The following is a 19,605-nucleotide window of genomic DNA, read 5'->3' on the forward strand; positions in this document are numbered from 1 at the left end:
TGATATCCCAACTCCCTATCACTCCTTCTGCACATCGTATACATTAGAAATGTAAGGTATTGAACCTCCCCTTCTCGCAGTTAAGGCCCAGTCTGAAGATTGCTATTCGGGCAAGTGTTTTTAGGTTGGGGGTGGGGGACAAGGATCATGGTTTCCCAGATCATGGCCGGGCTTCCAGGAAGCTTAGCATGGAGTTGCTGGAAGGAAAAGCCAGGCCAGGGACCTTTTTAGTCCTGTGCTTTGGTGGCAGGAAAGAAGAAGACCCACAGGAAAGATTGACGTAGGCAGCTTAATCCGGGATATCAACCATTCCTCCTGTAAATCAATAAGTGAAACCACTTTCAATGCTTAAAATTCTTAATTTACATACAGATTAATAAATACACAAGTGATTATGACCCCAATGAAAATAAATGCTTTGCCTGATGATAAATTGCCCAAAGGCGTGTTCACCGTGAGATAGAGATGCCACTGGTCCACATCATATATTGACATGTAGTTTGTTTACTTCATTTGGTTTTTAATATTTGGTTACACAGTACAGCATACTTCTACGCACTGAATCCAAACAAGGGTCCCTGTGTATCCAAAACAGCGTTAATGGGAGTTTCAACAAACGGAAGGGAGTAGGGGAATACAAATTGTTAACCTTTGGCACATGCCAAACTATCTCTCATGTCTGGCACCTCTGACCAGCCACCTCTTGGTCTGCCCTCTCTTTTCATTACTCCTACATTCGTGGTACTGCCAGACTTCCTCCAGGCCTACAGTGAACTTTCCAGGAAGCCATACTTCTTTAGCGTGTCAGGATCGGGTCAGGGTGCAACACATGTCCCACCTGCGAGTGGGAAATCCTTGGGGGTGATCTACAGGGTTTCTTCTAGAACGGCCCTCCACTGGCCAAACCCTGCAACACACTTCACAAACAAAACAAGCTCCTCGAATCATCATCATCATGAAAAGGCACTGGGAGGCATTCCACCATAGCGTTCATGCCCTTCTGACTGGCATGCACTCTTCTCTTCCCAATCTTTTGAGTCTCCAGATGGCATTTGAAAATATTAAACTGTAAAATGCAGAGGGTCCGCAAAGATGCTGTTCTGCGAAACGCAGGGGTGTGGCGAGGGAAGGGGTTTCCCAACCCAGTCAAATTATTCTAAATTCCTGGACCCCATTTCATGATCAGATCATAGAGTAAAGGGGCATCTTCTGGCCATGTTGATTCTTCCCTGGCTAAACATTTGGCATGGGACATCAGTAGGGGCTCAAATGGTCTGTCCGTGTGAGGCACTCACAGGGTCATTTGGCCAGGAGGATAGGTAAGGGGCAGCATGGGTTTAAATCGCAGTCCTGCACTTAGAGGCTAGACTCTGGCATGAAGCGTGATATAAAAGCCCTGCAACCTAAATTTCTCTTTGTTGTTAATACAGGGCATCTAGAAAGAAAAGATATGCGATATTATCGCCCTGAATTCAGAGTAAGGGTCACAGCACTAGATGACAAAGAAATCTCCAGGACAGAGGTCCCGTTTTTTCTTTAACATGCCACCATCTGAGATTCTATGTGTGCGTGGAGATCTGAGCCTTTATCTTCTCAAATAACTAGGGCATGGAAGGGTGGCAATGGAGCCACATACTCCTTTGAAGGCTTGTCTGTGGCGGGTGAGGGGCAGGGTTGAGTATTGCACTGAGTTTAAGGAACTCTACACAACCTTTGGCCCTAGCCATCTGCTCTGGTGCCGCTAGGTTGCAGGGGATACTCATAGACCTGGGTCTAGGCTTATCCTATGCAGCACATAAGAGCAATAGAGGGATCGGTGCATGAGCAGTCCATGTGCCACAGGGAACTGCCTCATATGTCACTCACATGCCAGATAAATCAGGTAGGAAACCAACTCCCGACTGCATACCTGGGTGAACAAAGGTCATGCTGATCATAGGGGAACAGTGGTGGCCTGGCCTCTACATAAATGGGCAGATTTCCCTGCTTCCAAATGAGTCAAATGCCAGGACAAATCAGTGGACGGGATGTGCACCTGACTTGCCCTCCCAGATGCACTATCTTGTTTGGAAACCTCTGTTTCCTCCGGTGCTAGATCAGCTCTTGTCAAGCATTAAGAGTGTCTTCCGGACAGCACACAATGAAAATGTATACGTTCATATTAGATACTCAGATAAAAGGTCAACAGGGCTAACATTACAAGACTCCATGGAAATGGTGGTCAGTGTTGCAGCAAATGGAGCTCTAAAGTGGTACGATTCTGTATTGTACTTACATCTGCGCTCCTTTCTTACTGTTTATAAATATAATAAACACAGTATGGTATTGTAAATGGCCTTCCAGAAGGTGACCCATCTCTCACAACATAGAACTCACTAATGGGGCAGAATTCCTTCAGAGTGGTGAAATCATATTTTCACTGTCCGGGAAGTGTAATTAGAGATTAGAAATCATCATAATCACACTATCAGATCTGTGTTATCAGAGCAGTGTCCCCTCAGTGTCTGAGCTACGATATCAGAGCAGTGAAAGCTTCGTCAGAGGTCTGATATAAAAGCAATGAAAATATCCTGTTAATTGCTGAATCTGTCTTATAACAGCAGGTAAGTGGCCTAGTGTCAAACGTTTCATATCAAGGCAGTGAAACCATGATCTCATTGTCAGAGCTTAGAAATCAGAGCTGCAAAGTCATCATCACAGCGTTAGGCTTTGATATCAGAGCAGTGACTCCATCACACTGTCAGGGCTTTGATATTAGAGCAGTGAAAACATCATCACATTGTCAGATTTTTGATTTCAGAGCAGCGGAACCACCCACAGCATCAGAGCTCGGATTTCAGATCAGTGAAACCATCATCACGGTGTCAGGGTTCTGATATCGGAGCAATGAAGCCATCATCTCAGTATCAGAGATCTCATATTAGGGCAGTGACACCTCCCACAGCATCAGAGCTCAGAGTTGAAATCAGTGAAACCATCTTCACAGTGTAGTGTAAAAGTATGGAATCCAACATTTTCAGGGTGAACCCTGGGGATAACATTTAAGTGACTACGTCCCTCTGGAATTTGAGCTACATGCCTAAATGTAATACTGAAAGTGGTTTGCACTGTTGTATTGCAACAAGGGAACTTCAGGAACCACAGCGAGGATTCCCTTTGAAGCCAAAACCCTGCTTAGTCCTCCATTCACAATCACTTGTGTATCTGTTCTGCACTTCCTCCTCGGGAGGCATGCAGCTGAAAACAGAAAACATGATGCCTTACAACGCCCAAAGTATTCAGAAGAAGTTTGGAACTGCAAGGAGTGGGACGTTGGAAGAGTTTACGAGCGATCGCTTCCTCAGGACTTGGCAATGGAGAAGGAGAAGGTTCAGTCTTCTGGGAGCAGACACGATAGAGACAAAGGTATTTGGGTACAAAAAATGTTTAGGGTGGAAAGAAAGGCAGGTGTGGGGGTGTACTTGCTGCTCCTTAGCAGGCCTTTTCATAGGTACGCGTGCTGACAACATCACCCATGCTGACCGTCTGAAAAACATAAAAAGATAAGGCAAATTCAGAATCCACAGGACTATGGCAGCTAGATAACACAATTTCATGACTTTTGTAAACGGTGGAAGGGTGCCAGTGATGGAGTCCCAGGTCCGCCACATGCTTCTGCATCTCAGGTTTAATGCAAATCAGAGTGCTCTTGGTAAATATTTCAGTCGTAAAGCATGGACGTGGTCAGTGGAAGCCCCAGCATAGCCTGAAATAGATTCTACTGAAGCGAAGAGCAACCCGAGCCATTCCAATTACACCCCAGATGCTTATAATCATGCTTAGAAAATTACTCGTACACAAAAAGACTCAATTCCAAACGGGCTCATTGCAGAGATCCCAAATTAAGTGTTTAAGAGATCATTGTAGTGCTTAAAAAGTACTCACGCCAAAAAGGTGCCAAAGGCGTTCTTTCATTGAAACTAGTTTTAATCACTAGAAGAAGCATTAAACTGCAGATGGCAATAATATTATTTAGGCTGCTACTAGTCATCATACAACTAGCTCTATTCATGTATCAGTATTGTAGATTTACATAGAGTGCGGCAAATGCCACGAGCCGTCTTTGGCACCTATGAACGGTGGCGGCTGCTCACGAGCAACTCTACCATGAGATAAGCGTGAGGGCCCTCAAACAAAAGACCCTTGTGCAGGCAGATGGCATCTTGTATAGTAAACTCATAGGAAATGTGGGATTGCAGCTGCAGACCACCCTGCAGGCCATTGAGCATCTCACCCCAGGTTCTGTGCAGGTTTACTTACATTGCTCCTAGCCTCGAAAAAGCATATAGACAGTTGTGCGACACATATGTTGGCAGGGCATATTCCTTACCATCCAACTGTTACCTATCATTAGATATACTGATTATAAACCGACTGTAAGCAGCACCACAATACATTTGTGAATGATCACAACTGCCTACAGGCTTGCTATTGGTGTACAACAAGCCTCTTCCCTGAGCGAGATTCTTCTGGTGAGGGTATTGTCATTGCCATGACGGTTGCAGAGCATTTTGGTGTGCAGCTCACTGCTGCAGGAACCCTTTATTTCTGCGCTGCAGGATTATTATTACAAGCAATGCAAGTACTACTACGAATCTTACTAGCACTTGCAGCAGCAATATTCTTACATAAAAGAATAGAAGTGACACGGCTGAAAAGTGTGCAGCTATTAATATTAATAACAACAAAAATAGTCAAAGGCGCCCCTCTGTGAGAACAGAAACGGCTAAATGACCTGTTCTTTGGGAAGGTACCAACTCGAGAGTCGGCAGCCACACTTTAGCTCACTGTACCTTTCACAGAAGGGAAATATCCATTTGCATATCAGTCTTTGTCCCGCCCACATGGGCAGTCCAGCACCGAAATGCTATGGCAATTCTCTTCTGAACAAGAGTACCAACAGCAACCCCAGATACATGTTTCAGTCTTGTGAGAGTATCAAAGAGGGTGGATTGATTGAACTGATTGAGTGATAGATTGTATTTATGAAATTAATAGTTTTAATTGTATTTGTATTCATGTATTAATTGTGATAGATGTTGATTGTGAAATGTTTGTATAAACTAAATCGCACATTTTGTATTAGATACCTTTAATATATAACCTTTACTTTAACATCAACAATGTACCTATGGTCTCAAATTCTGGCATGGCAAGTTAAACATTTGTCTGGTGGTGTTTTCTGGGGATTTTGGAATGCCAATATTGCAGTGCTAGACAGAATTACAGGAATGCGTATGTACCCATATATTTAAAAACCTTATTCCCCCCCCAATCAACATTTTCTATATCACAGTTCTCCCTAATCCCACAACCGCGAGGAGATCTTGTTTTTCATTGAGTCACATGGGAAAGAGACACAGGGCCTCATTACGAGTGTGGCAGTCTGGAAACAAGGGTGCCGGTAAGCTTGATTTCAGACCGCCAAACTGCAAGTCTGCCTGGCGGGGGCCCATCGCCTGGCAGGTCTGACCCTGCCGGGCGAAACGGCCCTGGTAACAGAGTTATGATGGAAGCACCAGCACCATTAGCAACGGTGCCGGTGCTTCCGAGTCCCCATTCCTATTGAGTCCTATGGGACTCCACAGGAATGGGGACTTACCGAATCAACCGCCTGACTTCCAGCTCTGCCGGGACGTGTAATGTCCCGGTGGCACCGGGAAGTCAGGTGGCGAATTTGGTGTTTCAAGGTCGGCGGCAACCCGCCGGTAGGTTACCACCGATCTCGTAATGAGGCTCGCAGACTTGTCTTAATACACTGGTGTACTATTTATTAGAAGGTAAGATATTTAACCACCGGACTTCCAGCTATAAGAGGCAGAACTTCCTATAATGCTGTGGCAGAGTAGGTTTGCACAGAGCATCCGCTATTGGATCCAGTTCCTGGTGCTGGACCAGTGAGGGAGGATTACCTGGATGGGGGTCCTCTGGGATTGGGACACCGATGGGTGAGACGCGGTATACCCTTCTTTCAACACCCTTTCCCCATCCTACCACATAGGACATTCAAAACCACTGCCCCTCGCACCTCCTTTTCCGACATGAACACTTTCGCACGACACATGAGACAACGGACTATCACTAGAGCCATTAACCTGACATGTCCCAATAAAAGGGTTAGGCCAAGTCAGGCAATTGATCAGAATCACACACACCTGACAGCCCTTGCCCTTCCCCACAGGGATAAAAGGTGGAGCAAGAGAGCACAGTATGAGCAAGGCAGACCGCATGACGAGACAGCTATCCAGACCCGGCAGTTCAAGAGGAGGAGAAAGGCAGCAAATATCGAGAGGCTGACAAGGAGAGACACAACTTTGCCCTTTTTGACGCAGACCCGCAAAACCTCATCGTAAAACCGAGGACAGTAGCCCAAGTGTGCTGCAACAGATGGTACATGGAGCGTTTCAACGCTGATAAGCGGGAGCGAGAGAAACTCCAGCTACCGTGGTACCATCCTTGACGCCAGTTACGAGGAAAGCCAAGCGGTTCATCACAGCCGGTGAGTCGAGGGGAGAGCCAATAAGAGCCGCGCTGTGGTGAATGAAAGTCGCAAGGTGGCAAGTTGAACCAAGATCAAAGAACTGTAAAAGTGTTAAAGGGAAGATCAGCTACAGAGGGAACCCACACCACGTGGGTGTTAACTCGAAAAAGTCTGGCCGATCCCCATCTGGGTGAAACTACAGATACCAGAAGGCCGTAGGAGAGTCACCAAGTTAGGTCAAAGTGGTCAAGCAAAATCCCCTTACAGTTGAAAGCCTTTGACCTACGAACTGTAGAGAAAGGAAGGGAAGTGAATCCTGCCTCGTGAGAAATGCCGCAAATCATTGAAAGCAAAGTATATTTGAAGTTGCCAAGAGTGAACCTGGAAGAGGGATGCTAACCAGGTAGGGCCAAAGTCTAAAGTCCCAAGAAACTGTGTGCTGACAAACGTGCACCCGGCTGAGGGATGCCCACTGGAACTGTTTAAAAAGACTAAGATTGGTGAATAAAGGACAAGCCATAGTGAACCCGGAGGAGGTAGGCTGAAAGTAAAGAGGGGTCAACGCCAGGAAGAGGGGGCCCAGGGGTGAAAAATCCTCAGCCGAATTAAAACAAGCAAACAAACTTGAATTTTGTTGAAGGAACCTGTGTTTAGGTATTGAATGCATCAGGCCCTCGAAGGCAAGACACTTTCAAGAGTAACAAGACTTGCTCCTGAGATGCTGAAAGGTAACTGTCATCTTGTGCTGGGAGAGCTCGAGAGTGTGCTGTGCTCCAAGATCCCACCTTACCCCATGCTCAAAACATGGGGAATTGATACCCAGGCTACCGCATCCTGACTTCTTTCTTTTCTTGAAACCATACCACACACTTTTTGTATTCTCACACACTTTGTATTAGCTGTAAGCTTTGGCAATAGGTTTCTTAGTATAGGCCCTTTTTATTTGACACAACGCCACTGGGACTGCCTTATTTTCATTTGATGGTCAACGCTTGCTCCCATCTTAGATTTAGGTCCAGATTAGGCGTTTTTCCAACCTGCAAACAGTTTAATAAACACCCTTGAACTGTGATCACTTGTGTCTGTCTTTACGGGTTGCCACCATGCGTTCCTTATAAATGTTATTTTACTTCCACAATGGGAACAGCCATCGGACTCCTTAACAAATTAAATGTGGGCAACGGAACATAGCATGCAAAATAATGTTTAACTCCAATCGGCACAAATAGAATACTTTCTTCACCCACCTAGGCGCCCTCCATCTCCCATAGCAAAAACATCAAAAATGTGATGGTGTTGAAGCACAAGGTCACTGTGCTATTCGTAATAGTGGTGTAGCATTGGTGAGTCGCTGCAAATATGCAAGATCATGCTATGTTGTGACTAGAAGATAAAATATATGCCGACTTTATGGAACTTTGCAATTGTACCAAAAGTATCCAAATGGTATTAATTGCCTTTAGTTGGTAGGTAAGTATTGCACACATTTGTTGTGAGAAAGCTGATACTTGTTTTGCAGGTGTGTACTTCTTCAGGACTTGCTACTAATTATGGCAAAAAGTCACATTTATTTTTTCTCACTGTCAGTTTGCTTGCATCTGAGGGGGTATCAATGCAAAGTACATATCTAGTTTAAATCACAGAAAAAGATGTTTCTCTTGTGGGTTGGCCAGTTTCATTGCATAGCGCCGGGCAGAGGGGACCCTAAGTCAGACAACATAACATAATCCTGCCACATATCTTTTCTCACAAATTCAATAGCCACAAAGAATTCGTACATTTTACAAAATCAGTATCCACAAAGAAATCGCACATTTGTATAACTATGTTAACTGGGGCGTAATTCTGTGATCTCAGAGCACAATGTGGTCCCTTTGCTAGCCCAATTTCTCCATCCATCCATGGCAACATATATTGCTATCACAAGAAAAACAGACTCCTGCAATTGGGGATGTGGTCAGTAAAAGGGATCGGGGTTGGGTAGGACGCTCTGCGTAGACTCTTACCAGGATCATTTTCCCGTCTTGTATTTCTCGGATCAGCGTGGTTTCTTTGTCATCCCATTTCTGAACGTGGTGCAGCTTGTCTCCGTCCAGGGTTATAATAGACTGCAAGAAAAAAGGCACAGAGGCCCATTTGCTTGTGAAAAAATGCATTATAAAATAGACAGGTTACTACTTAAAAACTACTGGCAATTCAATAAACAAATGTGATTACATTTGATTCTTGCAGTTTACATTTATTGGAAAGAATGCAGTAAATCGTTGCACTCTACTTAGCCAGTAATTCCAAATATGTCTGCACATTAGTGCTGGCAGACAAATAACATTAGTAGTGGACATAGTAGAAAGACTTCTCTTCACTGCAGTGTATGACGTCTTTTTACAATGTGTATTACTAAAGGTACATGGCAGCAAACACTATGTTTGGAAATAATAGGGTATGCACTGTGATTTTAAGGGTGAACTAGGGTGTCGGGGTAGATTTGAGCTAAGGTGGGTAGCAGCAGGCAGAAAGAAATGGATGAATGAGGATTTGGGGGGGTAGGAAGAGGTGAGCTAGGGTGGGTGGATATTTTGGGATGTGTGTCCGATGGCCAACTCTCACGAACGGGCCAGGATGTGCCAGTCGTCAAGGTATAGACATACGTGTACACCTCATGGATGCGGATGGGCCGCCACCGGTGCCAGACACTTTGTGAACACTCGGGGGGGGGGGGGGGGGGGGGGGGGGGCAGAACAACTTCTAGCCAAAAGGTAGGGCCTTGAACTGGTAGTGGTAGGCAAGGATGAGGGTGTGTGGGTAGAGGTGAGGTAGGGATGGTGTTTGTGGAATGGGGTCTGCAGTATGGGGTCGATTGAGGTGAGGGTAGAGAGGGTTATGGAACAGAAGGGTGGAGAAGGGTAGGTTAGGCAGTGAGGAGCAAGGAACTTTGTGTGGGTGGTTAGGGTAGTGGGTTGAGGAAGGATGCTTGGGGTTGAGGAAGGGCAGCTGCTTGATGAAGGGTGGGTAGCGGGTTGAGGAAGGGTGGGTGGGACAGAGTGGAGTGGGACAGAGTGGAGCGGGACCAGACATCAGAGGCGGTAGAATGGGGGAGGAGGGTAGATTGGAGGTAGAGCAAAAAGTGGGGTGGGGAAGGTGTGTATAGGGGCAGAGTTGGGAGTATAATAAGGGCATAGGGTTACAGAGGGGCTGTATCTAGGGTGGTTGTGGTGTGAGGGGGTGAGTGATGTAGGGGTGTCGAGTGGTGTGATGGTTTGGAATGGCAGTGAAGTGAGAGTGTGAAGTGGGTTTTGGTGGAGTGGTGGCGTGAGGTAGGTTGTGTAATGGTTGGGTGGTATTGTGTGAGACGGCGGGGGGTTTTGGGTGAAGTAAGTTAGCAGGCATGAGAATAAATGGAAAAAAGGAGTGAGGCCCATGGGCCTCTGCTGGCACCAGACTGTGCTGCAGCATGCCTAGAAGTAGGGGGGTAGGGATGAGGTGCTGTCAGGACTAAGCAATTTGCATAAAGGCAGAGCATTTTAAGAACATGATAATGACAACACAATTGTACATTGTCCGATTGTGATTCAAGCATGAAACTCGTCTAACCATGTAATGCTCAATGGGCTATCTGCTCATTAAATTTGTCACAAAACTCACCCCAACAGTAAAATGTCTGCCAACACATGTCATATATAATTATTTGAACAGAACTCCAAAATTGCATGTGAAGCTTGGTTGTTCTGCTTGAGTGGAAGACAATATGCCTATTTTCCCTAAATTCCTCACTGAATTGTAAATAAAATCACTCAGCCCTCATCCTTCTGGAGAAATCACATTGCTGTTGGAGGGGAGGGGATGGCTTCAGAGAGGCCGAGCTGCATCAGATTTAGCAGAGTCCATGCACAACCCAATGTAGGTGACTTGCTCTTCTTCACAGCTCACCATTGAAGAAGGGAGAGCTTTCTGTGGCAGCAACACAAGCTCCAGAAAAATAAAAAAATCAATGTGCAGCTCGTACTTAACCATTTCATGCCACAAGCGTTGCTATGCCATGTGTATATATGGGATGCATTACTCATGTAATCGTATTTCTGATGCTTGTATCTGCTTAGAGTCACATGCTGTGCATAGGCCAACATCTAGTGGAAGCTGTGGTGTATTACAGTTGTTGTTTTCAAAACTCGAAAAGGGACGTCGACAGGGCGTGCCAGTAATACTAACCCTCGTGTGATGTCGACTGTACCCATGATCCCTCATGCGTCGACGTCCCTCAGATTGTTGTTTTTCTGACATGAGGTAGCATGAGGTGCAGTGCGAGTACAGTTGTATCCAAGCAGATATGTACTAGAAAAGTTCATAAGCATCCATGCGGCTACTCTCCGAGGGGGTAGGGGGGTGGGCGCAGGTGAATCTAAGCAGATGCAAGCATCAGAAATACGATTACGGTGAGTAATGTATCCCTTTTGAGGCTTGTGGAATCTGCTTAGATCACATGCTGTGCATAGATTAGCGAGCAGTGTTAGCAGGAGGAGGGATGTGAGAATGTTCATGCACGAACAGATGTCTTAGAACCGCTTGTCCCACCTGTGTATCTGTCTTGGAATGAGTGTCAGTGCAGTAGTGCTGAGTGAAAGTATGTATTGAGCTCCATGTAGCTGCTTTGCAAATGCTGTCTAGAGGGACATTTGCGATGAAAGCCAGGGTGGCTCCTGTACCTCTTGTGGAATGAGCCCTGGGCATAAAAGGCAGTGTTGTATTTGATCCGGAATAGCAAAGTTGCATACATCTGTCTATCCACCTAGAGATGGCATTTTTTGAAATGTGGTCACCTTCATTGCCTGGTGCTACAGAGACGAACAGTTGATCTGTCTTTCTAAGCGGTCTGGTCTTGTCTACATAGTAGAGGACCACTCTTCTCAGATCTAGTGTGTGGAGTTTTACCTGAGCTGAGCTGGTGGGTCCCTGGAAGAAAGCCAGTAGCTCACTAGACGGGTTTACATGAAATTTGGAGATGAATTTAGGAGAGAACCTAGGGTGAGTACGTAAAACCAGCTTGTCCTTGTGTAGAACAAAGAACGGGTCCTGCATTGCCAATGCATGTATTTCACTAACTCTTCTTATGGAAGTGATAGCCACTAAGAAGGCGGTCTTGTAAGTCAGGTGTTTGAGACCAGACTTATGCATAGGCTCCAAAGGGGGTCCCATGAGCTTAGCGAGTACAACATTGAGATCTGATCCTGGCGGCGGGTTTGAAATTGGAGGGTGGAATCTCTTTACGCCCTCCATAAATGCCTTGATGACAGGTACCTTCCACCATGAGACTTTATTGTGACAAGTGGTATATGCTGCCAAAGCCGTCAGGTGGACCTTTTAAAGGAGTTGAATACTAACCCTGCGTCCAATAAGTGGAGCATATAAGTAAGAATGTGGGAAGGAGTACATTCTATAGGTTTAATCTGTTTTGTCTGGCACCAAACTACAAATCTCATCCACTTGTCAAAATAACGGTGCCAGGTGTAAGGCTTTCTTGATGATTATTTCAAGATATCCATACATCTCTGTGGCAGATTAAGATGCCCAAACTCTATGACTTCAGGAGCCATGCTGCCAAGTTCATCGATTGAGGTTGAGGGTGCACTGGTAGTCCCCCGTGCTGGGTGAGCAGATTGTACGGGCACAGGAGTTTGATAGGATCACACATCACCAGTCTGTGCAGATGTGGATACCAGGGTTGTCTTGCCTACATAGGAGCAACTAGGATGAGCATCATCTGTTCCTTGTGGATCTTGTTCACCACTTTCCTCATGAGAGGTGTTGGGGGGGGGGGGGGGGAAGCGTAAGCAAATTTCCCTAACCAGTTCATCCATAGGGAGTTCCCCTTGGAGCCTGGCTGGGGGAATCTGGACGCGAAGTCTGGGCATTGCTCGTTTTCACTTGTAGCAAACAAGTCTGTTGTGGGGAAACCCCATAGTGAGAAGGGGTGCTCTATGACCTCTGCGTGAAGTTGCCACTCGTGTTCTTCTGGTAGGGGATCTCTGCTCAATGAGTTGAGCTCCCCTGGAATGTGCTGTGACGATAGGAAGATCTTCCATCTGAGTGCCCATTTCCTTGCTGTGCAAGTCTGGACAGATTTGGAGAAGGTCTGCCCCCCTGTTTGTTTATGTAAAACATTGCTGTAATGCTGTCTGTCAGGACCTGCACAGATTGGTTCATTAAGTGGGATTTGAATGCCTGAATACTGCCATAAATTCTAGCAGATTGATGTGGTTCTGAGCTGCCGCGCGAGACCACAGACCCTGAGCTTTGTGGTGAAGGTAGCGGGCCTCCCCACCCATCAAGGAAGGCGTCCGTCGTTATAATTGTCTGTATCTTTGGATCGTAGAAGGGTTTCCCCTTCAGTAGATTCTCTCTCGTCCACCAGTGAAGATTTCGTACTAGTTTTGGTGAAACGACCACTAGATCCTCCCACTGACCTCTTGCCTGAGACCATTGTTTCACCAACCATTCCTGCATGGTTCGCAGGCACATGTGTGGAACCAGGTAAATGCAAGATGCCATCATGCCTACCAAGCGCATCGCTTTGCGCACCCTTATCTGGCAGCCGGCTTGATAATGTGGTATTTGCAACAACATGTTTTGGACTCTTTCCTCTGACAGAAAGACCAACCCCTCATGTGTTTAAGACAGCTCCTGGGAACTGTTTGGTTGTGCTTGGCACTAGGCTTGACTTTTTCTCGTTGATTTGCATGCAAATTGGGGGGGGCTCCCCTGTAATGAGCCAGTCGTCCAGGAAAGGGTACACTGGGATTGCCTCCCTACGCAGGTGTGCTGCCACCACCGCCAGTACCTTTGTGCATACCCTTGGAGCAGATGCTATCCTGAAGGGTAGCACTTTGAATTGGTAGTGCTAGTTCACTATCTTGAAACGCAAGAATCTTCTGTGCGCTGGGAACATTGAAATATGAAAATAGGCATATTTCATATCCAATTTTGCCATGTAATCCCCTTTTTTATTAGAAGGATTGCCTCTTGTAGCGAAGTCATGCAGAACGTTTGTGGCTTTACATATTTGTTTGCAGGGCGCAAATCTAATACTGGGCGCATGGTTAGATCTTTCTTTGGCACAAGGAAGTAGGTTGAATAAATACCTTTGTTTACCTGGTTGGCCTGGACGATTTCGATAGCGTCCTTTAGCAGAAGTGCAGTGACTTCCTCGAGGAGGATACGCTGGTGTTCCTTTAAATGTATCTTTTGCCATGGGGGGGTGGTTCTGGGGTAGTTAGAAGAGTTCTATACAGTATCCGCCTGCCACTGTGGACAGCACCCATCTGTCTGAGGTTATCCCCTCCCATGCGTGGGTGAAGCTGGAAATGCGCCCTCCTACTGGAGAGGCATGGGAGGGCACCTGAACCCGATAGTCATTGCTTTTGTATAGGGGTACCCCCTCGAGAGGAGTTGCCCCTGCCACAAGCTCAGGATCTATGCGGTCCTCTAGGTTTGTTTTGGGCGGACTGACCTTGATTATTTCCCCAGGGCACACCTTGGCTTTGATTGTAATAGGACCCCCGTTGTGAACTGTGGCAGCAAAAACGGCAAGAATGGCCATTACCCTACTGGCCGGGTGGCTTGTTGGTGAGTTGCCCCAAAGATTTAAGTGTGCCATACTCTTCTTTGGCTGTTTTAAGGGCATCCACGACGGAATTGCTGAATAGCACATTGGGTTTGATAGGCATATTAAACAGGGTGGCCTGCGTCTCTGGTTTAAAACCTGATTGTCTCAGACATGCGTGACGTTTAATAACAGTCACCTGAGAAATAAGCCTTCCTGCGTTGTCCGCAGCATCAAGATTGGTTTTAAGTAAGCAGCTTGACACTGCTATGCCGTCTGCAGCCACCAAAGCTAACTGGGACCTCAATGGTTCCTGGGCAGAGGACAGTAAGGCCGACACTTCCTCCCATTTGTGGCAGTTGTAACTGTCCAAGAGGGTTGCGTTGTTTGCAATTCTGGTTTGGTAAGCCACAGAGGAGGCGACCTTTCTGCCCATAGTATAAAGCCTCTTGCTTTCCTTGTCAGGTGGAGCCTCAGAGGAAGCAAGCGGGGGGGGGGTGCCCGCTCTCTTTCCTAGTTGTAGTTATGACTAGCAAATCGGGCTTTAGTTGACCTCTAATGTACAGAGGGTCCGGTCCGAAGTTGTGGGTTTAAACAGCTTTTCTATACAGGGTTTGCAGTACGTGTGAGGTTAGGGGTCTCTAGTGACGGCTGTATTGACTTGAGGAGAGAAATAAATTGTGCCAGTCTTCTTGTCCCCAAGGATTTGTTCTAGAAAATCCTTATCCTATTGTACCTCCTGGGTCTGTATTTGAAAGTCTCTGCCGCCTTGGCTAGCACCTCATTTAAAAAGGATTGGTTGTCAATTGGGCAATCATGTGGTCCTGATCAATAGGTGAGTCCATAGGATACATATTGGCATCTGGGTCAGCCTACTGGTCTTCATCGTCCCCATAATAAGGGTCTGCTGCATCCTCATCATACTGAGGGTCTGCTGCATCCTCATCGTACTGAGGGTCTGCTGCCTCTAAAATAGAGAGTTCTTTGTGTTTGGAGTCCGGGTCATAGACTTCTATGACTGCTACGCACTGGAATTTCAGAACAAGACCTTTTAGTAGGGGGTTGAGAAGGTTGAGCAGAGACTTGTGACCCAGAGGAAGCAGTAGTGGGGGGAGTAGAGTGGAAACTCGAAATAGGCAGGGTCCTTTTCGTAGAAAGCGGCCATAAAGGACATTCTCCTCATGACTCTGTCTATGTCTTGTGATGACCACTGTGCCAAACTTGGGATGACCAAGGATTGGGAAGGAAGTCCCAAATCTTCATTTGTGGGAGGAATTACCCCAGACTGTTTAGGCCTAGCCTCTAGAGGTTTATCCTTATGGGGGATGGGCCTAGATTTTTCAGTTTTTTCTTTATGAGGGGTTTTATCCCTATGAGGGCTCTTTGAGGACTTTTTCTTGTGCTCTTCCACCCCTGACCCCCCAGGCACCCGAGTCATGTTTATCCGACTGTTCGGGCCTGATACCTGATCTGACGCAGAGCATTGATTTTTGCTTGCAGGTAGGGACGAGGCCTCGTCTGCGGACGATCGGCCCTCGGTGGAAGTTTTACGTGCGACACCCGCACTGTCTTTCGACGGTAGGGTCCTGTTGTGCGGCGATCTCGAGCGAGAGTGCCCAGAGGACAGGGACTCAACTGACCTTTCCCTGGGAGTCGTGCGTTGTCAACCGCTCAACCCATATGTCAAGTCTCAACCTGGGGGTATGTGCTTAGTGGTGAATGGAATTGTAGCGCTTCCGCCGCCGGGTGTTGTTCCCACAAATGGGCCTCTGGGGTCAGGGGCCTGTGCTTGGGTAGCCAAAGCTACCCTGTTGCCCTTGCCGTCCTAAACGGCAGCGTTGCTGCCATCAGTGAAAGCACATTCTACCTGCCTGGTCTAGTGGGCCCAGCGTTTTGTCAATTGGTCCTTTAAAGTCTTGAGCTGGAAGAGCCTACACGCTCGACAAGAAGCCTTGACGTGGTCTCTTGGGAGACACAAGTTACAGACTAAATTCTTATCGACCCACGGAAATGTTCTATTGCACTTGTGGCAGAATTTAAAGAAGGTCTTGTCCATAACTACAAAATATGGCAGCTGGGCGAAAGTAGTGTAAGAAAAGGGGCATATACATCCTAGAATGACCTCCCCCCTCTCTCCCTACTGTATGGGCCGAGGCCCGGGGCGGCCTTCCAAGGCCGAACGGTCCGTCGCAGTAGTCTTTCGACGGGCAGTTTCTTTGTCTTCACTGATGCGATATTTCGATGGTCGGTGAAAAAAAGGCTCGAAAGAGTGAACTATCGGTAATTGAAGTAAGTCAATGGGTTTATGCAGAAAGAGGAACTCCGCTACACGTGTCCGTCTCGAATGGTGGAAAACAAATTTGAGGGACTTCGACACATGAGGGATCATGGGTACAGTGGACGTCACACTAGGGATAGTATTACTGGCACGATCTATCGACGTCCCTTTTCGAGTTTCGAAAACAACAACTGTAATACTCCGCAGCTTCCACTAGATATCGGCCTATGCACAGCATGTGATCTAAGCAGATTCCACAAGCCTCAGAAATATATATATATATGGAACCATGCTCTTTTGATCACAAAAGCATGTACAATGGATAAGAAATCAAATTTGACAGGAAGCAGTGAGCTTCTTACAATTGGGTGAGTTTGAGGGACATTCTGACCAGCTTGTGGAAGGGGGTAAATGGAACGGTGACAATACATACGTAGACATACATACATTAAGGACAACGAACACTGGAAATTAAGTGCAGGTAGGTGGCATGGCCAGCTGTGTTTGAGATGTAACCATGATGGGTGACGTGCTAGAGTGTAGGCAGAGGATGTGAGGGACAGAGGCAGGTTAGAGGCGAGGGAAAAATGTTTAGCTAGCAGGCAGATGAGAGGTAGGTTAAGAGGGTAACTTGGAGGCAAGAAGGTAGGCTTTTAGTTTGGTTTTGAACAAATCCATGTGACCTGTTTCTGAGATGTACGGGGGTAAGAGAATTCCATGCAAGTGGAGTTGGAAGAGACAAAGAGTGGAAGCGAGAGGAAGCACAGGGAGGGCGAGTAGCCACAAGGGTAGTCAAGGAGGCAGAGCGGACATTACGAGAAGGCTTGTGGAGTTGGATAGAGGAGGATAGCCACAGCAGTGCCTTACCATGGATAGATGTGTGAACCAGGAGAAGACTTTTAAATCTGGCCCTGATTTGCATCAGCAGCCATCAAGCATAGGTGACGGTACAAAGAAGTAGGTATGAAGTGAGTGAGTTCAAAGAGGGTCCTGGTAGCAAAGTTAATGATCTTGTCAAGAGTACATAAAGCATTGTTGGGGAGACCAAAGAGGATGCTGGCACAGTAGTCTAGTTTAGAGGAGTGGTTAAGAGATGCTTGGCAGTGTTGAAAGGAAGGAGGTGCCTGTTTTTCCAAATATTTAGGAGGTTGAGGCGAGCTGCTGTTCCAGTTGTGGAGATGAAAGTCAAGATGGATCATAAATGATGCTGAGGTTTCTAGGTGAAGAAGAGTAGAGGAGAGTGTGAGGCAGGAACTGGATAGGAAGGGGGAAAGATGAGGGAGTGTTTTTGGCAGGGAAGAGCACCTCTGTTTAGTTAGAGTTTAACATCAGAGAGTGCAAAGCCATCCAATATTTAATGGCAGAGAGACAGTTGGAAATGTTGATAGAGAGATCAGAGGAGGGTTCAGGAAAAGAGAAGATTTGAGTATCATCCGCGAAGAGTTAAACAAGAACCCAAACGAGGAGATTAGTGCCCGAAGACCAGAGGTGTAGACTGTAAAGAGGAGCTGACCCAAGACAGAGCTTTGTGTAACACCAACAGTTAGAGGAGCATGTTGAGAGATGTTGTTGCTCTAGGAGACAGAGAATTTGCAAGGTGCAAGTTAGGATTCAATCCAGGCACGAGCTTGAACGCGTATCCCAAGAAGAAAGAGAGCATTAAGAAGATCAGTGTGATCAATAGTGTCAATGGCAGAAGACAGGTCCAGGAGAATTAGGATAGAGGATAGGTTGGAGTGCTTAGCAGAGGCAATGAAGTCAGACACATTTATGAGAGCAGTTTCAATGGCATGACGGGAGCAGAAACCTGCTTATAGGGGGTCTCGAAGGTTGTGGATGTCTAAGAAATATGGAAGACGGTTGAACACAACCCTTTTGAGCATGTTACAGTAGTGCGGAAGGGGAGATATAGGGAGAAAGTTAGCCTGTAGGCTCTGGTCCGCCCCTTGCTTTTTAGGAGATGGATGGCAGTGGCTGTTTTGAAAACAGAGAGAAATCAAGCAGAGACGAAGGACAGGATAAATAGTTCAGCGAAGTGAGAGGCCACTATATGGGCAATAGGCTTGACTAGCTGAGGAGCAAGAGGGTCTGATGGGGCACAGGAGAGGTTAGCCTTCATCAGTAGAGATATCACTTTGTCAGTATCAGTGTGACTAAAGTGGGAGATAGAGGCAGAGGATGATGGTAGTGTAGGCAGAGTGTAAAATGTAGGAGGAGGGAGTGTGAGGAAGGTCAGGAGAAAGTCTATGATTTTGGAAATGTTTGCAGCAAATTATTCAGCTAGGTCATTAGCTGTGAGAGTGGAATTGATAGTCATATACTTAGGGGGAGTGTGTATAGGGTGCCGTGCAGCCGGCGAGGATGGTTGGAGTGAAAGTTAATGAGGGTTAGGTAGACTTTCCTTTTCACTCTATCAAGAGTCGACTTCAGAGAGTTTAGGGCAGAGAGGTAGAGTTGCAGGTCCGCATGCGAGGGGGTATGGCTCCATTTGCGCAGCAGCCGATATATGTCTGTGCAGGTAGAGCGTATGAATGGGGTGACCCATGAAGAATAAGTCATAGAGGAGAATGAGTCATATAGTAGGAATTGGAAGCTGGAGAAGGCAGTGTTGGTTGAAGTGGCATCGCGTGTGAAGGAGGAGAGTGAGAACTGTAGGTCAGAGATAAATTGAATTTCCTTTTATTAATAGGTGAAGGAAGTGGTGAGGAAAGGTCAGTGAGAGGAAAGGAGATGGTGGTGGAAACAATTGAGTGATCAGATATGGATGTTGTGACAGTAGTATTGGTGGCTTAGAGAGAGGTGCAGATGAATAAGAGATCCACGGAGTTACCACCTGTGTAGATAGGTAGGTTATGGATAGAGTGGTCACTTAGAAAATACTGAAGTTCAGATTTCTGAGAAGTGGCTACCATGCCAACCAGAGAGTCTCCTTCCTGAAACCCCCCTTTCTCTCCCTCTCCCTCTTTTACCTGTAGCAACGTTTTGGCCACCAAAAAGAGAAGCATCTCATGGCATCCAGGGAAAGCCATTTAGGGAATTTAACGACAATAGTGCTTTTCTATTTATCAAATGCCACCGAAATCCATGTAAAATATTAACATTTTATGTGTGCTAACATGTAATAATGCTCTAGAAAATAATAGATGCTCTGATGTATTAGATACGAGTCATGTCATATTATTTTATAGTGTGCTGTGCCAACTTATTCTGTAG

General features: G+C 46.4%; 1 protein-coding gene across 1 annotated transcript in view; it reads right to left on the minus strand.

Moving 5' to 3' along the window:
* Positions 1-499: 499 nt before the first annotated feature.
* The window catches only part of FABP3 (fatty acid binding protein 3), an 83,406-nt gene continuing 64,300 nt past the window's right edge, over positions 500-19,605 (minus strand). The window contains exons 3-4 of the mRNA XM_069623043.1: positions 8,527-8,628; positions 500-3,525 (exon numbers count right to left, since the gene is read on the minus strand). Of these exons, the coding sequence (XP_069479144.1) occupies positions 3,472-3,525; positions 8,527-8,628 (156 nt within the window). The 3' untranslated portion in view covers positions 500-3,471. The remainder of the gene's footprint in view (positions 3,526-8,526; positions 8,629-19,605) is intronic.

Source organism: Ambystoma mexicanum, chromosome 11 (genome assembly GCF_040938575.1).
Source record: "Ambystoma mexicanum isolate Mex_15411 chromosome 11, UKY_AmexF1_1, whole genome shotgun sequence".
NCBI lineage: Eukaryota > Metazoa > Chordata > Amphibia > Caudata > Ambystomatidae > Ambystoma > Ambystoma mexicanum.